The 20,901-nt window shown below is 48.9% G+C and overlaps 1 protein-coding gene across 3 annotated transcripts in view; it reads right to left on the minus strand.

Moving 5' to 3' along the window:
* LOC119399637 (E3 ubiquitin-protein ligase RBBP6) overlaps window positions 1-20,901 on the minus strand; it is a 108,220-nt gene continuing 87,319 nt past the window's right edge. For 2 of the 3 annotated variants that reach the window (XM_037666448.2, XM_037666446.2), the window contains exons 6-18: window positions 19,808-19,896; window positions 18,700-18,802; window positions 17,698-17,816; window positions 16,590-16,759; window positions 15,612-16,053; window positions 14,932-15,172; window positions 14,633-14,696; window positions 13,049-13,120; window positions 8,937-9,012; window positions 8,059-8,252; window positions 7,318-7,429; window positions 6,266-6,703; window positions 1-4,251 (exon numbers count right to left, since the gene is read on the minus strand). In XM_037666448.2, the coding sequence (XP_037522376.1) occupies window positions 945-4,251; window positions 6,266-6,703; window positions 7,318-7,429; window positions 8,059-8,252; window positions 8,937-9,012; window positions 13,049-13,120; window positions 14,633-14,696; window positions 14,932-15,172; window positions 15,612-16,053; window positions 16,590-16,759; window positions 17,698-17,816; window positions 18,700-18,802; window positions 19,808-19,896 (5,427 nt within the window). In that variant the 3' untranslated portion in view covers window positions 1-944. The remainder of the gene's footprint in view (window positions 4,252-6,265; window positions 6,704-7,317; window positions 7,430-8,058; window positions 8,253-8,936; window positions 9,013-13,048; window positions 13,121-14,632; window positions 14,697-14,931; window positions 15,173-15,611; window positions 16,054-16,589; window positions 16,760-17,697; window positions 17,817-18,699; window positions 18,803-19,807; window positions 19,897-20,901) is intronic. The other variant, XM_037666449.2, reaches the window with a different exon arrangement.

The following is a 20,901-nucleotide window of genomic DNA, read 5'->3' on the forward strand; positions in this document are numbered from 1 at the left end:
TCTTAAAAATAAGCTCTATTTTTTTTTATTTCATACACAACAGTACTATTTACAGACGGTACACAGGGTCCTGAAAGATGCACTGTGTCACTGCAGAGACGAAAAAAAAACACAGCCGCCCATATTTGGTCAATTAGCAAGACACAGCGGAGGACGCACACACTTGATTGAGTGGCCTGTTGAGACAAATTTACAAATTGCTGTGTCAAGCCATCACTAGACACAGGGCTCCAGGCCCTCATGATCGCAGACTAAAAAGAAAAAAAAAAAAGGCCAACACACTTGTCGGCTCACGTTCAAACAGCAGACTTAGTGCACATGCATCATAGAGGAAAGTACGAGACCAAAAGACGGCTAACTACGAAAGTCGCACTGGCGATTGCAATCTAAGTTTGGGATAGCAACACTAGATAACGTTGGGCCTTATCTATCCTGACCTTGCATTCGACCATACTTTTTCTGTAGCACAATTCATACCATTCAGAAAAACTGACATGCATTGCCTTGGCTATGAGCCACCAGTCATCGCTCAGAGCACGCTTATTTATGCTCACACCGGTAGCGATAGTGACACCCGGAACAACACTTGCAATTCAGAAGAGTTACAATGTACCCAACTCAATCGGGGGCCCACAATGATTTAACAAGTACTTAACAGTAAAGTAGTCTGTTTTTAAGGTATTCAAATGAGCAAATACAGTTTTGAATGCCCTAGACACCATTTCGGCAAATGCCTTGCGAAAAGGCCTACAATATGAAGGATGGGAAGTACAATGTCCTCTCTGAGGTACTAAGAACGCAAGGACAGCCAAGGGCTCCTCAGTGAGCTAACAATAGTTGAGGAAACAAAAGAGAACTATAAACACAGATGACGATGAGTAAAATGGGAGGCGGGGGAGGAGGGGGGGAATGAGCAATGCAAGAAATGAAGCACTCGGTGTCTCCTAGTCGGACTTCTCAGCCTTCTTGGACTTCTTCTTCTTCTTGTGCTTGTGCTTGTGTTTCTTATGTTTCTTGTGCTTCTTCTTGTGCTTCTTGTGTGAGGTGACTTCGTCGTCGCTCGAGTCCGACGAGGAGCTGCTGCTCCGGTCGTCGTCTGCCGACACTGCCGGAGCGGCCAGTGCCACCACGGCAGACACTGCCGGAGCCGTTGTCGATGTAGCCGGGCTCGCACTCGGCTTTACGGGTGCCAACGCCTCCTCTTCGGCCAGCCGCGACTTCTTACCGGCTAGCGTTTCGATGACTGCGACTGCCCTGCGCTTGGTACTACCGCCCCTGGCCCCCTGTGACAGGGTAGGGTCGGCGGTGCCACCTGAACCTGGCTCGTCCTCAATCATCTCATCGTAGTCGGGCTCGAAGCGCGACTCGTCCTGTGTTGACTCCTTCCGATGCCGCAGTGTCTCCAGGGATGGCGACGTCGGGGACAACTTCTTTTCAGTCTGCTTTGCAGCTGTCGATGACGTCGCTCGGATCTCCTGGTCACTAGCGGCGCTGCCTCCAGCTGCCGACACACTCGCCGTAGAGGACACTGCAACGTGCGACGTCTTCTCCTTGTGGTGCCGCTGGTGACGCGGCGAGCGTTCACTTCTATCCTTGCTTCTTGATCGCTGTGGTGGCTGGGACACCACAGAGCCTGTTGTGGCCGTTTGCTCGCCAGACCAGTCACCCCTTCGAGACCGGTGGTGGTCCTCGCCACTGCCCCGGTCCGCACTTTTACTCCGCAAGCGTGGAGCTTCCCCACGTCTTTCATGCATTCGGAGCCGCTCGACATCTTCAGCTGCGTGACGGGAGCGATGCTCGTCCGGTGCCTTGCGCCTGCTGTGCGACATCTCAACCTCCATTCGTTTGTAATGGGCCTCCTCGTATGCTCTCCTGGCTCGCTCCTCCATCATGGCAGCATAGTACCGCTCTTCCTTGTGGCGTCTTCGTTCATCGGAATGCACATCTCGGCTACTCGACCGGTGAGATGACTCTTTCTCCCGAGGCCTTCCGGACCTTGAAGATCTGGAAAGGTCACGGTCGCTCCTGGCAGGCGGAAGCACTCGACTATGGCCCCCTGCCTCCAATGCTCGGCGGTCTTCCAGCCTCGACCTGATGTCGTCAGGTGGGAATCGCCGGTCGTGTTCCGAGGGAGCACGGTCGTCCATCCTGCCACCGCTACGATCGTCACGACGACTGCTTGATTTCGAAGGTTTTGCGCCATCGCTCGCCTCCCCACCTTCGCGACGGCTGTGCTTCTCCCCAAACTTGGACCTATCGAGCTTGATCCTCTTGGTCTGCTGCGTGCCTTCTGACGAGCTTCCTCGCTGTTCTTTATCGGACGTAGTGACCGATCGCCTTTCTTTCTCCGATGAGGCAGTTATGGTGACTTGCAAGGTGCCGTCCAGCCTGTCTCTCAGCCTCAGTGGCACCGATGAGTCCCTCCAGCCTTCTTTCACTTCGCGTACGCTGGACTGTGACGAGGACTCTTCTGCCGGCACTGGCCGAGAGTCGTCTGGCGAAGCCACTTTTGACGGCAGTTTCTTTGGCTCCGGTGCAGTCGCCGGCCTGGCGAGTGCGGCAGTGGCCGCCGCAACGGCCACCATGGCCTTCTTCCGCGGCTTGTGAAGCAGCACGTTCTCAGCCCGCTGAAGCACTTCTGAAGACACCACGGGTTTGGTTTCCTTGGCCTCCTCGATCGGCTCGCTCGGCGGCAGTGGAGACTCCTCTCCTTCGAGTTCTTCTCTCTCCCATTTGGAGAGCTCGGGCACTTCCACCTGAAGCACGTTTTCCTCCTCCTTGGGTGCCACGACGTTTTCCTTTGACTCCTGCTCGAGCTCGGTCTTGTCCCAGATTGTGTCGACAGTGCCCTGTGTTGCTCCCGCATGCGCTCTGGTTTCCTCCGGCGTTGCCACCTCGCCCTTGGTCTCCTCTGTCTCATCGCTCAGCAACTTCTTCTTTGCCAGTTCCAGCTGTTCCTCTATCATGGACAGTCGGGCAGCATCTGGGACCCCTTGCTCGAGCTCTGCCGTCAAAAAAGCCACCATGGACTGCTCACGGAGCAGATCCGAAGATGTCAGCGGCAGCGACTTCATCAACAGCCTTGCCTCCCGCAGCTTCTTTTTCTTCTTTTTGCGCTTGAGTGGCTCCTCGTCGGTACCGGGCAGCTGCTGGCTGGAGTCGTCCGACGTGCGGGAAGCCATCTTGGCTGCCATCTTTCTCAGTGCCTCTTCCTGCTTCAGCTTCTTCTTGTGCTTGTGCTTGCGTTCCTTGACAACTACCACAGCACTTTCCGAAAGAGTCTCCTCGCCTTCGGCCTTCACAGCTTCCCGAGATATCTTGGCCACCTCTTTTTTCGAAGAGGCGGATGACTCTTCCGCTCTAGTTTCGGTGGCCTGCTTTTCTCCATCTGGAGGAGCTGTCAGCGACGTTTTAGATGACTTCTTGACAACACCCTCCTGAATGGCTGCCGCTGCTTCTTTTGACTCTTTTCTAGACTCCTTGGACTTGTGATGGTGCTTGTGTCGAAGCAGTTTCTCCTCCTTATCCTTGGACCTCTTGCGGCTCTTGACAGTGCCTTCAGCCTCCAGGCGTGCACCATCCTTGCCTTCCTCTCTTGAAACAACCAGGGGTGTCGTGATGGCCTCTGCATGCCGGCGACGTTCGCGGGAACGGCTCTCCCGGCTGCTCTTGGGCGATCGCTCCGAACCCACTTCCGGTGGGGGCGCATAATCTCGCGACCTTTCTCTCCTGCTCCCGGGATCGCCGTGGTACGCTCGGGCAGGCATCCCCATCGGACCGGGCGGTACACCGCCCTCGTAGCGATCGCTCCCGCGGCCGTCCCCTCGGTGAGACGGAGGAGGTAGTGCCCCCGGAGGGTAGCCAGGAGGGTAGCCACGGTAGGGACCAGGCACGCCATCGCGGTGGTGGTGCGGCGGATAATAGTGCCCTCCACGGCCGTCGAACTCGACGGGTGGCACCATGTGCTCGGAAGGGTGGTGCGGGTAGCCGGGGTGGTGCGGATAGCCGCCGGGTGGTCCGCCGTAGAAGCCCCGCCGAGCCGCACGAAACGACGGCGAGCGGCCTCGGTAGCTGTGAGGCGGGGGGGGTCCCAAGTGGTGGGGTAGAGGCGGCGGTAGTGGGTGGTGGTGATAGGATCGGGGTGAGCGAGGGGTGCGTGAGCGGCGATACGCGCGTCCACTTCCGTGGCTGCCGCTGTGGTAGTGATGCCGGGTGCGCCGTGTGGATCGGCTGGGAGACCGGGAGCGCGACCTGCAAACATGAAGTAGCGAGTGTAGTCAGAACGCTGAGGCAACGAGCAAGAAACAAGCAAGGAAAGCTCCACGTTTCGTTGTTTCCATATCAAAACGCCATGCTACGTTGCAGCTCTGCAATCCTATTCTCATCGACACCTTGAAATAAGGCTGCTAAAACTGTCAGTAGGTATGAGCTGACAGCACAAGCGCTAGTCACGACCACGACCAACACCCAAATCAGTGGCAACTTCTGCCACATGCAATGTCCCATGCACTGCTTCAGGTGCAAGGGTGCTGCGTGTCCTTAGGTCTTTTACGCCTCTAACTGCTGGTGCCAACAGGATTGCATACATTGATTACATTTCTATGGGTGACGTCGTTCTCGCCTTCGCAGTTCTGTCGACTATGTTGCGGCTGAAAGTTTAGGAAATGGTGGAGCAGGGGTCATTTCCATGGGCAACTGCTTTTGAGGGTAATCATCATCAGCCCGACTACGACCACTGCAGGGCAAAGGCCTTTCCCATGTTCCGCCAATCAACCCGGTCCTGTGCTTGCTGCTGCCACATAATACCTGCAAATTTCTTAATCTCATCTTCCCACTTAACTTTCTGTCTCCCCCTTGCGTGTTTGCCTTCTCTTGGAATGCAGTCAGTCATCATTAATGACCAGCAGTTATCTTGTCCACGTGCTACATGCCCTGCCCATGTCCATTTCTTCTTCATTTCGACTAAGATGTCCTTAACACCCATTTGGTTGATACAGCATGCATCAACGGTAACACCCGCTGATGCATGCTGCTGTACTCGAGGCAGTATCATTGTACCGAGTTTACGCGTCCCTGCCACGTCCATGCAAGTCATGGCCTCGCAATCAGACATCCTATGAAAGGTGGACAGAGACCAAAAGAGGATGCAAACGGTCTTGGCCAAGAAACTAGGCCTCGCAACCTCAACATGCACGACTGTTGGGGACGCGCAGTCCTGCCAACTTTCCGATCTGCATAGGAGAAAACCTCCTGATTGTGCGGGCACAGCTGTAAATCTCCTGAAAAACATCCCAAACACCACCGCGATAAGAAAATAATGACAACAAGGACAGCGGTTCGAAAATTTTCTGGCCTTCATCTATCGCATCCAAAGCGCTCCTTAAGTCACTTTCCCCACAGTACATTGATGTCATGCGGAAAAGTGCACTTAAGATTAGGAAGGGGCTATGAGCTGTCACGGGTCACAACATATCTGGTTGATTAATTACACACGCGCACACGCACCGTATATTTACAATTATGATTGTCGACATCTAAAAGTTTTACTGGCAATCATTCAGAGCTGTTTATGATGTTTCTGTGGCTCTAAGAAACAATGAACGAAATTTTATGAACTTTCGATACCAATTTTCAATTTCAAAAAACAATAATGAAAATGAATTTTCAATAAAAGAAAATGTACACCAGCTTTGTTTTGTTACATAGTAATTTTTCATGTTTTCTGGTGATACGAATTTCGGATGATACAAATATATTTCATGACCCCGCGATATCTGTATCACCGAGGTTTTACTGTATTTCTTTGCATCTTTCATGCCCCCATTGCACTGTTGACACCAGGTTTCTAATTGCAACCATGAAAATATTGCCATGTGGCTGTAACGGTGAAAAAGGCTCCAGCAGAACTCAGAAATATGGAACTCTTTATTGGGCAAACTTGTGCCCAAAAAATGAAAGGCCAAAGTACAAGAAATTCATGCTGTACACTGTAGCGGCAAGAACAGTTGTCGGCAGCTGAGTAATCTGATTAGCAGTCAAGCATGTTGACATTCATACACATGGCATCGAAGATTCCAGCCTCATTGTTGGTGGCCGCATTAGTTCCAGAATAAACTCTACTGTTCACGTTGTGCGCTCCAGCTTATCGAAACAATCCAAAATAATAAAAAATGTTTGACATGCTGGCACAGCACACACAAGGCAGTGGTTACATATGTAATGGCAATAAAGATTAATCGCACAGACTAGGCAACAACCACAGTACCTGTAGCTTCCGCTTCGTGAGCGCCGTCCATGAGGGCTCTTCGATCCCGCCCGCCGGCGTCCGTCACTGCCCCCGGGGCTCCGCGGCGACCTGGACCGGCGGTGCCTTGTAGGTGACCGTGACCTGGACCTGGACCTCGAGAAGGACCTCGACCGTGACCTCGGCGTGTATGACCTGGAGTGTGGCGTGTAGGATCGTGAACTGCCACTGTAGCGCGAGTGGGGCGAGCGGGGCGAACAGGACCGGGAGGCAGCGCTGCTGCGGCCCCCGCGCGACTTGGAGCGCGACCGGCCGTAGGACGACGAGCGGGAGCGGGACCGCGTCTTGGAGTGCGAGCGGCCACTGCGCCGTTCCCGCCGCTCGCGATGCCGGTTGCGGTGCAGGTCACGCAGGTGCTTTTCAAACTCCTCCAGGGGGTCGCCCGCACGCCGACTGCGGCTGCGAGGGGGGTTGCACCAAAAGGTGGGTTTTCATTAGTGGTACACTTTAGGGCCGACAGGACACTTTGCCACAGATCACGCAAGTACACTCACCAGGCCTTTGCAGAAAGGATTAACAAAGCGTGCCCACTATTCTTACTCTAAAGGACTGGTCTACCTTCCCCGCCAATGATCCACCAAGACTTCCCAGCATGTCACTAAGCAACGCTTAGTGACATGCACTAAGCAATATGCACAATGGGCAGTTTTGTGTAACAGAACTGCATCTTGGTGTCAGTTGGACTGCAACACGAGTGCCCCGTGAAAATGATGCAAAGCTCAGAGGTGGCATGGCATTCAGAGACAAGAGCAGGAGGACGGGTTTCACAAACTCGTCACACTCCCAATTCCAAGTGTGATGGTAATCCACGCTCAAAACTACAGAGTGAAAATTACACAGGACAAAGAGGAAGGCACAACAGACGAGCACAGACAAGTCACCTGTTGGCCTGTCCTGTGAACAAGCTATCATCACTGCACATCAGGGAGATCATTGCCGGCAACCATTAGCTCCAGTCTGTCGTGAATCGGCGCGAATGCAAAAAACGCATTTTGGCAAGCAACTGCACTCACCTCCTCCTGCCGTGGTAGTCCTCTCCCGGTCCAAATGGCTTGGCCGGTGGGATGTAGCCAGCTCCCGGTGGCACGGAGAAATGTGGAGGCACTACGTTCATCCCAGTCAAACCTGGACATAAAATAAACAGTTGGCATGCATTTCCCCCTAACCTCCCATAAGAACCGGCAAACAGCCAACAAATACTGTGGACATTGTTCTAACATGCATTTTCTCATATGCATCGGGTGGCGAACACCAGGTGATTAAAGCTTCCTACCCATTACAAAGGGCTCACCCATAATTCATGATCATCAGCCACAGCATCAACAAAGTGTGCAGCTTCGTGGACGTACATATTGCTTTACAGATGCATAATGGGTACCCCGCTACTTCGCAAAATGATTCATTATGGCATAGTGGGTACCTCGCATCTGTACTTGCAGTAATTGCCCAGAGAGAGTTTACAACGGGCTCTAGAAAGAGCCACTCCGCCAGCTTATGCTGTGACTCGTTCTGCGTAGGCCTGGAGTTTATTTTTTATTTTTTTCCATGAATACGAGTATCCTCGGTGCATTGTGCACATTTATGTTAACAATAAACATTTCCAAAGGGTATTTATACATCTCGTCCTAACATGGTTAAGCACGCACTGTTGCCCACAACTGCTCTCTCGATGGATGTTCAAATCCTTCCCCTCTAGACTCTCATCAACACCACATTTTCTTCAGGTGCCCAATGGAAGGTTACTGAGAACTCACCAGGGGGTGGTGCCTGTCCAGGGAAAGGAGGTGGCGGCAGGTTGGGGGGTGCCAGGTGGTGCCCCTGAGGAGGTGGGGGCAGGTGCAACGGGGGCGGAGGGTAGTTGCCTCCGCCGTTGCCTCCACTCATCCCTCCACCGCCTCCGCCGTACGGGGGGTAGCCACCCGAGCGGTAGTCGCTGCCTGATCGGAGACTGCCAAAGAAAACATCGAGAAAATGGTTGAAGAAAATAGGCTTGGAAGCGGAGATGTATCGAGCAAAACAAAATGTATAGAGAAGTCACTGCCCAAGCACTCCGTAGAGATGATTACAACAGCGAAGCTGAGACGTGTGGCCCCAGTGTTTATCGCAATGTGGCATCTATTGAAGCATCTTCTGTTGTAGCTTTTGATTTTTCCATCACTACATTCAAGAGATGCATGCTTCAAACTTCGTGCTTGGTGACTAAGTTTGAAGAATATTGAGATCACATAAGGATTTCATGGGTAGAGATTCATGCTGCAGCGGGTATCATCCCTAGCTATATATGCTGACTAAATTTGAAAAGAAACTAGTGCAAGCGCGGAGACCCTTCGAGGTAGCGTATGCTAGCATGGCTTCATGATAGTTCCCACGCACTCGTGGACCGCCACATTCTTCCACCTCCTAGCCTATGCGGCGTCACAGTGAAAATACAGAAAGGACCGATAATGCTTCGCAGCTGAAAAGATTCGAATAAAAACAAAGCATCACAAAAGAATTAAGGCAGCAGTATAAGTGCACAAGCTACAAGCCAGAGCCACATACTGAACAAACACTGACAGAAGCCAGGGCTTTAAACGCTGCCCCTCCCTTTCCTCATGCGACACGCGTGGATGTTAACCAGCCAACTCCTCACCTGCCACCTGGACCATAGTCGTGACGTGACCGATGGTGTCCGTAGTCTCCGTGTCGGCTTGAACGATGGAGCGAGCCTGTCGGACAAGGAGAGACAGACAATCGTGACGAGTGTGCAGAGAGACCGCACGCAACGACGAGCATAATTTTAGCTACGGGGAGAACCCCTACATGTGCTACGAGTGGCTGTAGTAGCCATATATCTTTTCGCTTGCTGTAAAATCAAACAAAATCTGTTTCATTGGCCCCAGTGAAGCAAGCAGCACACAACTGGCAACACTATGGAAGCCCCTGATTGGTTTCAGTGGTGACCCCTGCTGTCTAACACTGCGCGAATCATGGCATGCTAGATGGTATGTTCGTTTTAGTCACACGTTTGGTGTAAGTGGAACCACCATAGCTCGTTTCACGATGCAAACGTACCAATGTTGCTGAAACACACTAAGTGTGTTTCCGCTCGTCTGTGGTGGTTTTTTATGTTGGCTACACGTAACTGAAAAGACTGGTTGGTAATGATGCTTTATTTGACCGAGTGCATGCCCTAAACGACCATTATGGTAATTGTTTTATTGTTATTAAATGTATTAAACGAAAATGAATTAATCCTGCAAGAACCGATATGTGGTTCCAGCTTTTGACTTTCACTGGCATAACGAATGGCATCGCGTGCCACGACCAGTGCTGCAGGCGTCCCTACACTATTTGAAAAAGACAGAACATAGATTGAAAGGTTATGTTAAACAAAGTTTCTACTCGTTTTCCAGTGAAACTGCTGCAAGGTTGGACACTTCAGACAATACACTTGCTATTCCCACACAGAACAGAAAGACGGAAGATGGCAGACGTGCCCTTTAATAGACGAGAAAATCACTGTTAAAAGTTTCACTTTTTACGCCGAAATTTCTAATGGTGATGTCACACATTTCAAAGTGTCTTCGTATTTTGGCCACAATGGCTCAACAAATTTTCCTGAAACTTGGTATGCTAAGTCTCTGGCTTCCTTAGAAGACAATGCACATCATTTATACCGATTAGGAACTACATAGGCCTTAGTACACACCAGCAAAACTTATGACGTCATGGCGACTGGTGCCGGAACTTCAAGACCCGTATTTTCTTTTCGCACGTTTTCTCGCTTACTAGGAGTCTTCTCGCAAGAAGCATGGTGTTTTTAATGTTGTGAAAGAGCAATTTACAAACGCGAAAAATGTCCTTTTTCTTTTTAGTGTCCCTTCAATTACACACCTGTGCATGCTGTACAGTCAAACCTCGATAAATCGAACACGGACATATCGAATTATTGCCTATATCGAACGGTTCCTATATCACGTGGGAAATTGCATGCATTTTCAATTTTTTATTTCGAACGAAGTTTGACATATAATGGATATATCAAACTCGGCCACCCCAAATTGCCCGCGCTCCGTTGACAGGCGGCGAGCTTTCCCGCAACTCTCGAAAATAGCGGTAGCGCGGTTGGCGTTTACAACTGCTGCACACATCAATGGCGCCGAGTGCGCCACTTGAACGTAGCGGCGTACGCACGGCGCAGCCTTGCAGCAACGACGCCTGACAACGTACTGCACTTGTTGCACCAGCACCTCCTTGGACCGTGGTACGCCAGGCATCCGTCGCATCGGTCGTTGTTTTTTGTGCTCGTGTGTTAGGCCTGCCGCGCGTTGTGGTGTGTGTAGCGATGGCTGCAGACGGGAAGAAACGGACGACCCTGACTTTTGCAGCAAAACTGGAAGCAATCCAGCGCGTCGAGCGTCGTGGACGGGTTAGGCATACCAAGGAGCACATTGAGTACTCTGCTCAAAAACAAAGCCGACATAAAGGCCAAGGCCGAGAAAAGGCAGCACTCGGGCGCGCGGCGTGTACGCAAAGCTGCTTTTGAAGATGTTGAGAAGTCTCTCCACAAGTGGTTCATGGATGCAAGGGCCCGAAATATTCCTGTATCGGGGCCGATGTTGCAACAGAAGGCAAAGAGCTTTGCATTCATTCTCGGCGTCGAGAATTTCAGTGCGAGTAGCGGTTGGCTACAACGTTTTAAGACTCGTTTCAACATTGTCGGGAAGACTGTGTCGGGAGAGAGTGAGGACGCCAATGATGAAGAAATTCAGAAGTGGCTTGATCATGAGTGGCCCAAAGTTCTCGCCAAGTATGAGCCGAGCCAAATCTTTAATGCTGACGAGACGGGCCTGTTCTGGCAAATGCTTCCGCGGCAAACGCTGGACACTCGCGGGGACAAGTGCCACGGGGGCAAGCAAGGCAAGGCCCGTGTGACGGTCCTATTGGCTGCCAATATGGATGGGAGCACGAAGCTGTGGCCACTTGTAATTGGCAAATTTAAAACCCCGAGGTGCATGCGGAACTGCCCCAATATTCCGGTGACTTATGCCTGGAATAAGAAGTCGTGGATGACGAGGGATATTTTCCTCAAGTGGCTGAAGGCGTGGGATTCGGACCTGGTGCGTCAGGGACGGAAGGTATGCCTTATCGTCGATAACTGCACGGCACACCACACCGATGCCCAGCTGAGCAACATCGAAGTGGTATTTCTGCCGCCCAACACCACTTCGAAGCTCCAACCGTTGGACCAGGGCATTATCCGCACATTTAAGTCTATCTACAAGCGTCGGCTGATCGACATTTTGCTTGTAAGACTCCGGATGGGCCAAGATCTGAAGATCGATCTTTTGGGTGCCATCCAAATGCTCAAGGCGTCGTGGGAAAACGTCAAGCAGTCGACGATAGCCAACTGCTTTCGGCATGCGGGCTTCGGTGGACGCACTGACGAAGCATCAGTGGAAGAATCCGAGGAAGCTGGGTTGGCATGCGCAGATGAAGAAAGCGAGCTCGCCGAAACGTGGAGCAAGCTGGAGAGCTTTGTTGGTGCGGAGCCGCAAAGCATGTGCATCGAAGACTTCGTTGGAGGTGACGACAGCACTGGTACAACGGCGGAGCTAACAGATGTAGAGATCGTCGCCGAAGCTACCGCTGAGCAGCCGAATGAAGACGCTGCCGAGGTGGATCCCGCAAGCGCTGATGGTGCCCCGCTCCCGACATCAGCTGAGGTCGTAGCCGCTTTGGCCCTTGTGCGCCGCCACTGCAGCGCGATTGAAGGCACCGGCCTTTCAGTTGTGGATCGCCTGGACTATGTTGAGGACGCAGTCGTCAAACACGCCATTGCCAACAAAAAGCAGGCTACTCTTTTTCAGTATTTTAAGCCAACACAATAAATACTTTGTTTGAATCTTCAAGCGAGTATTTACTGCACCACGATTGGTTCGTTGGTTGTTTTCCACAAGTTCTTGACGCATTTTTACGTGTTTTTATATCGAATTCTGGATATATCGAACTATTTCGCGATCGCCGTGCCGCTCGATATATCGAGGTTCGACTGTATATAGTAACAAGTACCAGCATGATCGCTCACTTCTTGAAACATTACCGGCAGTCATGCAGAGCTGTCTGTGAGGTTGCTATGGGCCTGAGAAACAATGACTGTTACCACACAAGCTGGTATGTTGCCCTAATCCTATTTACGAGAACTTCCGATACTTTAAACAAATTCCTGTGGTTCCCTTGAGCTTGAATTACTGAGAGCCTGCCATATTATATTATTATTATTATTATTATGTGTGCAGTTATGTCAACCCATATGCCCACTACATGTGAACCTCATTATAACAAAGTTGCATTTGACACAAAAATAACTTCGCTATATCCGAAAATTTGTTATAAGCATATATTTGAACCATGTATCTATTACCAAGGCTATTATTCATTTACTTTGTTATAACCGATAATTCGTTATATCTGTGTTTGTTATATTGAGGTTTGAGTGTACGCAAGCTGCCATTTGAGCTCAGTCTGGGTGGTCTAATTAGAAAATGACTGTCTATCACGATGACGATAACTTTTACACGAGAACACGACGAACAATTCCGACCAACTGGAAGCTAACAGCTTCGCTGTGAAACACCAGCCAAATCACAAAAGGTTTTCGTGTGACAAAACAGTAGATCCCACCACATAATTTCAGACGCGGACTCAAAAACGGAAAGACGTGCACAAAACGGTTTCAGTAAGAGGTCTCATGTGATTTACATAATTGAGCTTGTTGGGTTAGCGGCGGTAGAGAATGCGGAGACAACCATCTTCCGTGGTGGGAGAACAACCCTGCTTTATAGTAATTTTTTTTAAAGAAAAAAGAAAGAAAAACAACAAATGCATCACTTACACAGCTTCAAATTTTTACAGAAACAAAACAATGCCAGTAGTTCAAAAAATAAACATCAACACGCAAACAAACTGGAAGAAGCATAACTCCACAAGGAATTGCACTGCACTTCATCGTTTCATTCCTCCCATATCAAACTGGCTTATTGACATTTTTTTTTCCCAGCTGGATCACCAATTCAAGTTGGATCGTTACTTGAGGAAAAAAGGTATGGCACAAAAAGGACGAGACGAAGTGAAGACACGAAGTGACAAACATGGGCGCCAACTTCCAAGTTTGCGCCTGTTGGCATTCGTGTTGGCACCTGTTGGAAGTTGGCGCTCGTGTTTTGTCAGATCGTGTCTTCATTTCGTCCCCGTCCTTTTTTGAGCCATGCCTTTTTTTCCTCAAGTAATGAACCAACTAGCTTAGCAACAAGCCCTGCCGAATACTTTATGCTAGGCATCTCACCGACTTAACCGTTTACGTCCCAAATCATTTTTGGAAAAAATACCGAATTAATGAATTTCCGTGAAATCGTCGCATAGGATAAACACAAAAAATTCATTCAACGCAATATTTTTTTATTAGAAAACATACAACAAAAAAATTCTGTTATGTGTAATAAAAACCTAGCTTCCCTACAGTACTTGCAGTCAGTTTTGCTAGTGGTATCATAGTGAGGAACGTGGCATCGTTAATTGGGTTTATTGGTGCAAAAGCAACTAAGGTTGTGCTGCGCCAGTGAGGGATGGTAAAATTTCGCTATTAACTGCAGCAGGTGCTGCGGTTAACTCATTTTGCAGCACCATCTGTGCATTAAAAAAAAAAGGAGAAAGAACTGGACACACAGAATTGCTCCGACCTTGATTGGCAAGAGAGAGTGGCATGTTTTGCCACGGATAATCTCTGCTAATCCATGGTAATGGCCATGCAAAATGTGTGGACATGCCACACTCATCCACCGGAAGTAGAGTGCTAGTCCTGGCCTTAGCAGAGTGCTATTTCCCAACAAGGAACACTAAGGCCATCTCGAATAAGTTTTTACCAGTTGCTTGTGCTAAACTCACTCTTTATACTTTCTAGAATAAAATCTGTCATAATGTTTATACCGCATTTTCTCGCATATAACCCGCACAAAAAAAAAAGTCAGTTAAAACATAAAACGCAAATTCCGGAGGTGGCTTCATGGGAATTTGACACAGTACTTCATGTCAGTACTTTGCAGCTATGCAAAGAAGCTAGTTTCGTGGCAATATGGGAGGTCATTTTTAGAACATTTTCAGTGCATCATTGTTAAGAGCGAGGCTTATATGCGACAAAATATGGTACCTTGAGATATGAAACCCCCCCAACAGGTAACTTGAGGACAAAGGCTTTCTTTCCCGAGCCACTATACCACAGCAATACTTCAGCATACAGGTGGCAGTGAATGCATAACAGAACTAAAGTGTAGTGATTGAGTGGCTCACCTCGCCCAGATGGTCCCCTGGGATGATGATCCATGGGAGAGTCCCGGTTTGAACGTCCCGGCATCTGCAAAAGCATAAAATGGAATACAAGAAAGTCAGAATTTACTCTTCCCTCGCTGCTCTTTCCACACTGCCCTGGCCACAGAGGGCATCTTACTAAATCTGGTTCATTTTGCAAATAGTTGTTCTTGTGCTTGTACCAATGAGCAGGAAACGTCCTTTTAATATAAAAGATTTCCAGCCTAAGAATGTCAAGCCGACCCGGAAGAGTGCCCCAACAGGACCACGCTGCCACTTACCGCGATCGGTCCAGTGTACGATGGCACACGCGTTGTGATAGTGCGAATGGCGCACACGCTCTCCTCGCCGTTCCCGAGAGACGACGGGCTGCCGCCCGTCTGGAGTGTGCGCGACGGTGAGCTCTCGTCGTGGGACCGGTGTTGGGGCGACATGGTCAAAGCCTCGTCCAGGCTGGGCCCCGCGGGCTCTTCGGGATTCTCATCCGCGAGAGGAGTTCCCGGTGGGTTCTCGCTAGGCGTGCTAGAAAGAGTGAACGAAGAAAACAAGAAGGCGGGACACATCAGAAGTTGTTGAGCATGCACTTTGGTCAAGCAGCCCAAGCGAGTAGGCACTGCAGATCTGTAGGCCAACTTGAAATACTCAATCACAAACTTGCACAGATAGCAACTCTGAAGTGACCGGATTTGCTAATGCTAATGGTCTCGACTAAAGCTTCATGACATACATGCTGAGCCTGCCGGATTGGTGGGGCAGGTGGTGGGGTGGCCGATTCGTCGGATACGCATCTATGGTCACTTGTTATTCAGCCTGTCTATGGTCACTTGTTTTTGAATAATGCGCATTTCCACATTCAGCTACATCGATGCATGTAATTTGCACGCAAAACATTCATCGTAGTGGAGCCTTCGCAGCAATGACTGGCCATCAGTGGACAGCACGCGCAAGCCAGCTCACTCACCCGATGGCCGGGCTTCGGCTCGTGTCGTCCAAATTGGCCGCTCCTGCCACTTCCAACGTAGCGCCATCGCCGGCCTCTTCTACGGCCGTTCCCTCTTCCGCGTCGCTTGCCGGGACCTTCTTTGCAGGTGACTCCGCTGGCTTGTCCGCATCCGGTTCTTCGGGCTGCTGTGACGCAGGTGGTGGGGTGGCCGATCCTTCGACGCCAGCTGCAATACGCGGAGACGAAGCGGCACTGGTGCTAGCAGCAGCGGCGACGGTGGCACTAGCGGGAGCAGCCGCCAGCTGCCCACGTCGGATGCGCGTGTATCCCGTCTCGTTCTTGAAGTTGAGCACCGCCGTGCGTAGGAAGCGGTTGGGGATGAGGTTGTTGGGCGATATGTCGGTCTCGTGGCAGACGGGGCACTCGTGCTGCTCGGAGTCCAGAAGCTCCTGGCGCACACCTGCATGATATCCGTGAGCACGAAAGCGTAAGCAACTAATCGTCTCTGAACAAGAACTCCGAGTCCGTTTATTAACTTCTTTATATCCACCACACGCTACTCCACTTCCTTTGAAGAAGTCACCCATTGTTGTAACTAGCCCGGCCACCATATCCCTCATTCGCCAGTCACCATGCACACTAGTAAAGCAAGACCTTATTATAAAAAAGTTGCATTTGATACGAAAATGGTTCGTCATATCCTAAGATTCGTTACAAACATAAATTCGTAACTCTGTGTAAAATGGCAACATAATTCCTTAATTTGCTATATCCGTATTCGCTATGTCGATCCCTATATTTGACACCTATCATAGCATACATCCGTCCACGCCAATACCAGTAAGAAGCACTTCACGTATTCTTTCTATATACCTGTTCCTTGCATATTAGGGTTTCACTCTTCCGTCTACAAGCAGTTCCTGTTCCTACGGATGGATGTTACGATGCAACAGGCCGAACCACCGAGTACTTCCGCAAACAAGAGCAACAACTCACACTCATCGCAGAAGCTGTTGCCGCAGCAGGGGATGAGCACGGCGTCTTGCAGCAGGTCGTGGCAGATCATGCACAGCAGCTCGTCGGGCAGCTGCGGCTCCTGCACAGGCTCCGGTGTGGGTTCCCGCACAAAGGGAGGCTTCTCCTTCTTGACTTCCTTGTAGGCCTCGCTGCACGCACAAGCAAGCAAGCCCGTCAGAGTACCATCAAACAAAACCGTACACTCAGACTTCGATATAACGAATTATCGGTTATAACGAAGTAAATGAAAAATTGTACTGCCATAGATAGTGTTATGAATGCATGTTTATAACGAATTTTCGGATATAACGAACTTACTTTCATATCAGATGTGACTTTGTTATAATGAGGTTATAGTGTATATACAGTAGTCTCTCAGTGAATGAAAATCTCTTAAATAGACTTGCAGCTTAAATAGAACAACTGCCTTTAATATGGTTGGTTTTGTACTTGAATTCTGGCCCCCTGTTAATCTCTCAGGAAACGAAACTCCACTTAAACGGAACATATTCTACCGGTCCCTTCAGACTCTGTTTAACGAGAGCCTACAGTATACCGAGCCCATTTACAACAAATTATCCCTTACACAGAACAATTTCTGGACACTGTGAAGTTACAATGATGATGAATAGCCAGAATTTATGGTTGCATCAAACAAAAAATAGCAGTGACTGCCACTATATCGAACTTCAATACATGTACACGCGCTACAGAAGTTGCCCTTTCGTCGCGGCAATGTGAAAACCTGCCGAAGAACCCCTAAAATAGGTGATCCCACTTTTTCTGACCTTGGGGGAAACCCCAACGGCTTCTTCAGAGTGCTGCAGAGCCCCGAACTTTTTTTTCTTTGCACTCGTAGGCTTGTAATGCCTGTCCAAACAACTAGCCTGTCCTAACCTGACTGTCTGCACCTACGGTTTCACGGAAGTCGAGTGCAGAGAACATTAGTTCATTTTCCCTAGCTACGAGTCAGTATTTACAGGAACTCAGTAAAAGGAAACAGAATTAGATTTGAAATGTTACACTATTTGGGATGTCACCTCACCCGAACCGTATGAAAGAGCACAGCAAAAAGCCCGACACTCACTGGTCAATCAGCGGCACGGCAAACTCTCCCGTGCTTGTGAGAAGCGCCCCCTTGTGATCGGGACCGTCCACAGTCACCATGAAGCTGCGTGGGATGCCCGTGCTTCGCTTCACCTCAATCTGGAAAACAAGCAGACCAAGCCGGAAATTCACAATGTGGAAGAGAAGAAAAAAATAGCACGGGAAAGTGAGAGAACCTGTCACAAATCCTGTATTATCACTCTCTCTCATCCATGCTCACGTGCCAGGTAACAAAATAATACTGTGGTGTCCATCCCAGACTAATATCACCCATTTTTTTTTTATGTTTACTAAGGCCTAAGTAAATAAATGTGCCCTTGGGTCAATGTGGCGCACAGTGCATGTGACAGGACGAAATAAATGAGCGTTAAAAGCAGCCCGATAGATTGTGGAGAGCACAAGGACATAAAAGGGCCAATGGATGTCTCTTATAATACAGCTGCAAATTGAACATGTTGTACATGAATTGGGAGCAGAAACAATACCCGACCACCTATTGCCGTTGGTTGTTGCACATGAATACAATGTGCTAATCTTCAAAGTAACAGAGGAGGCATCATAACTGGCTGCTAGTTCCAATTAAAAAACACATCTATGGCAGCTCAGTAAACAACATGTTTACTGGAAGTGCACAGCCATCTTTGTCACCAAACTTTCTCAGCCATAACCATGCACCTGCACTAAATAAAAAAATGTGAGCAGCACCTGCTACATGTGACTTGATAACGATGGCCATGTTACTGCCACTTGTTACACTTAGAAGAAAGGCAATGCATAGGCACAACATAGCGTGCCACTTATTTCATAATTGTGCAGCAGATTGCACCTTCGTGCGCCTTCCATTTGCATCAAGCCTTCTATATAAATTGATCCCGCTCATACTGCTAAAATATACAAGTGGTTAAAGCTACTCGGTTCGGGCACTATGGCTTGATTGGTGCTGACAGAGCCATAACTAAATGACCGTAGAGTTCTTTCTCACATTGTTGGTGGGGCAATTCTTGATCCAGTGTCCACTCTTGCCGCACCGAAAGCAGGTGTAGTTTGGAGGCAGGGGTCCGGTCATGCTGCGGCTCTTCACGTACCTGCACAGAATCACATGAGTGGTCCAATGTCCCTACCTATGAAGATCAAACACGGTACAATTAAGCAGACCAACCAAAACACCGTGGATATGTACGCACCCCCGTCTTAATTCTGTGTGAAACAACCATAGCCAAAAATAATGGCTGCCGCATCTTACCAAGACCCTCCCAAATCTTGCGATCTTCACTGTAACCTGTGACCTCATGAGATGGTTTACTCTGGTTACATTGCAATGTATCCCACGCTCTTTTGAGCCAATATGAGTACTCGACAACCAATGAAGTTTAAAATGTTGTAAAAACCTAAGGACGTGGCAGTATGCTTGCCCAGGGCATAGACCTTGAAATACATATACACACCTAATTAACAATCAGTTACATTTAGAAGGGCACACAAGCAACAGCAAAAAACAACAAAGGTAGGAAAGGCAATGTTTTTGTGGAGATTACGATCACTTCGTCCCAGACTTCGCCACTGGCAGCTTCACCTGCTTCAGGAAGTGTCTCTGTACTATGAGCTTGCTCAGAGCAAGTATTCTTCAGCTGTCAGACTGTCATTGGAAGGTTTGAAGGCTGAAAATCTGGAACTAAATTTTTTTTTTATTTTTTTGTAAACAGCATCTCTTGTAAGACTGATGCAACATTTGCAAAAATCATAGAATGAGCCCACATTTGTAAATTCTACAGAAAAACTTGGTAAAGTTGGCAACTCTGACAACCTGTAAACTGCGAAGGCCATGCCAGTTACAAACCTCCTACATAACTTTAAGATGACGCGCCCCAAATGGCTATTAATGTGAAGCAATAAGTTTTGACAGAGAATGTAACAAAAACAGTGGGGACAGAGACGAGGATAGAGTGCTGAACTTCAGCGCTGTCTTCCCTTCTCTGTCCCGCCCGTTTTGTTGAGCTGTCTAGCGGTAATCAGTAGTAAAATTTAACTCATGCTCTACCAACAAGCCCAATCGTAAATTGCTGCAATATGACAACTGGCCGCCCACTTACTTGGAAGGGTCGTACTCCTGAGACGACTGAGACATCATGGCCTTGATCTTGTCATCCTCGCTGGCTGTGGAGTTGGCCAGATCCGCAGTCTGTGCAAGCCGATCCAAAAGGCACCAGGAAGGGGAGAGATAAAAAAAAGAAGAGACAGACAGAGGCGAGCGAGTATTAGTCTATCGGACCGTCAAGTCAAACGAGGAGAGCACACCCAAGCCTGCTTCTCGATCACAACTCCACACCCTTTGAGGACAGGACCAAAGCCAGTGGTGATGGTGCTCTGCTCGTGACCAAAGATACAACATTTAACAGTCAAGTGCGTCAAGAGGGCACATAAATGGCTTAGTGTGGAATTTCTCCATTATGTTCCACCGAGTACCGCACATTATGTGTGAGGTGTGTTCTTGAGTGGAAGCGTGTGTGAATGTGAGTGTGTGTTTTGAGTGAATTCCAAGTTGCGCTAAGTATCTTCATTATGACAAGTAATCAACTAGTGCAACGACAAGTTCTAATGTTCCACCGAGAAATTGAGATGTGAATCCCGTAAATTTCACATGGAACAAATGTCATGTAGACATACAGCATGTGAACGCGGAAGCTCATTCCTTGTTAACCCATTAAATAATTCACACTTCATTACGTGTATGTGTACTTGTGTGTATTCTATCTAATAAAAATTTCATGCTGCAGGTAAGCACCTTGTCCATCGTTTCTTAGTCTTTTACCAGTGCACTTCAGAAATTTCTCAGAGCCAACTAGCTACCCCACTAGCATATCTCACCAAACCATTGCTGCATTAACTTCAGTGTACTAGTGTGTTTATATGTGTAAACAACATGTATATGAATTGATGCCAGGCCCTTTCTTTGCATGGCATTTTGTGTTACACAATGTTACGATATTATCAAGTTTTTATGCTTTCTTGCAAAAAAAAAAAAAGCAATGTGATGACAATGAAGAACAATGTACATGCAATAGCAGTGTAGGTGCCCACTTAAGCACTGCTACATTCATGACACAGCATATCACACCATGTTTCCCATTCAATAATTTCTCACATTTTGTTTTATGTGCAATAGCCAGGAAATAAGAGTGGTGGT

Source organism: Rhipicephalus sanguineus, chromosome 7 (genome assembly GCF_013339695.2).
Source record: "Rhipicephalus sanguineus isolate Rsan-2018 chromosome 7, BIME_Rsan_1.4, whole genome shotgun sequence".
In the NCBI taxonomy this organism is placed as follows: Eukaryota; Metazoa; Arthropoda; class Arachnida; order Ixodida; family Ixodidae; genus Rhipicephalus; species Rhipicephalus sanguineus.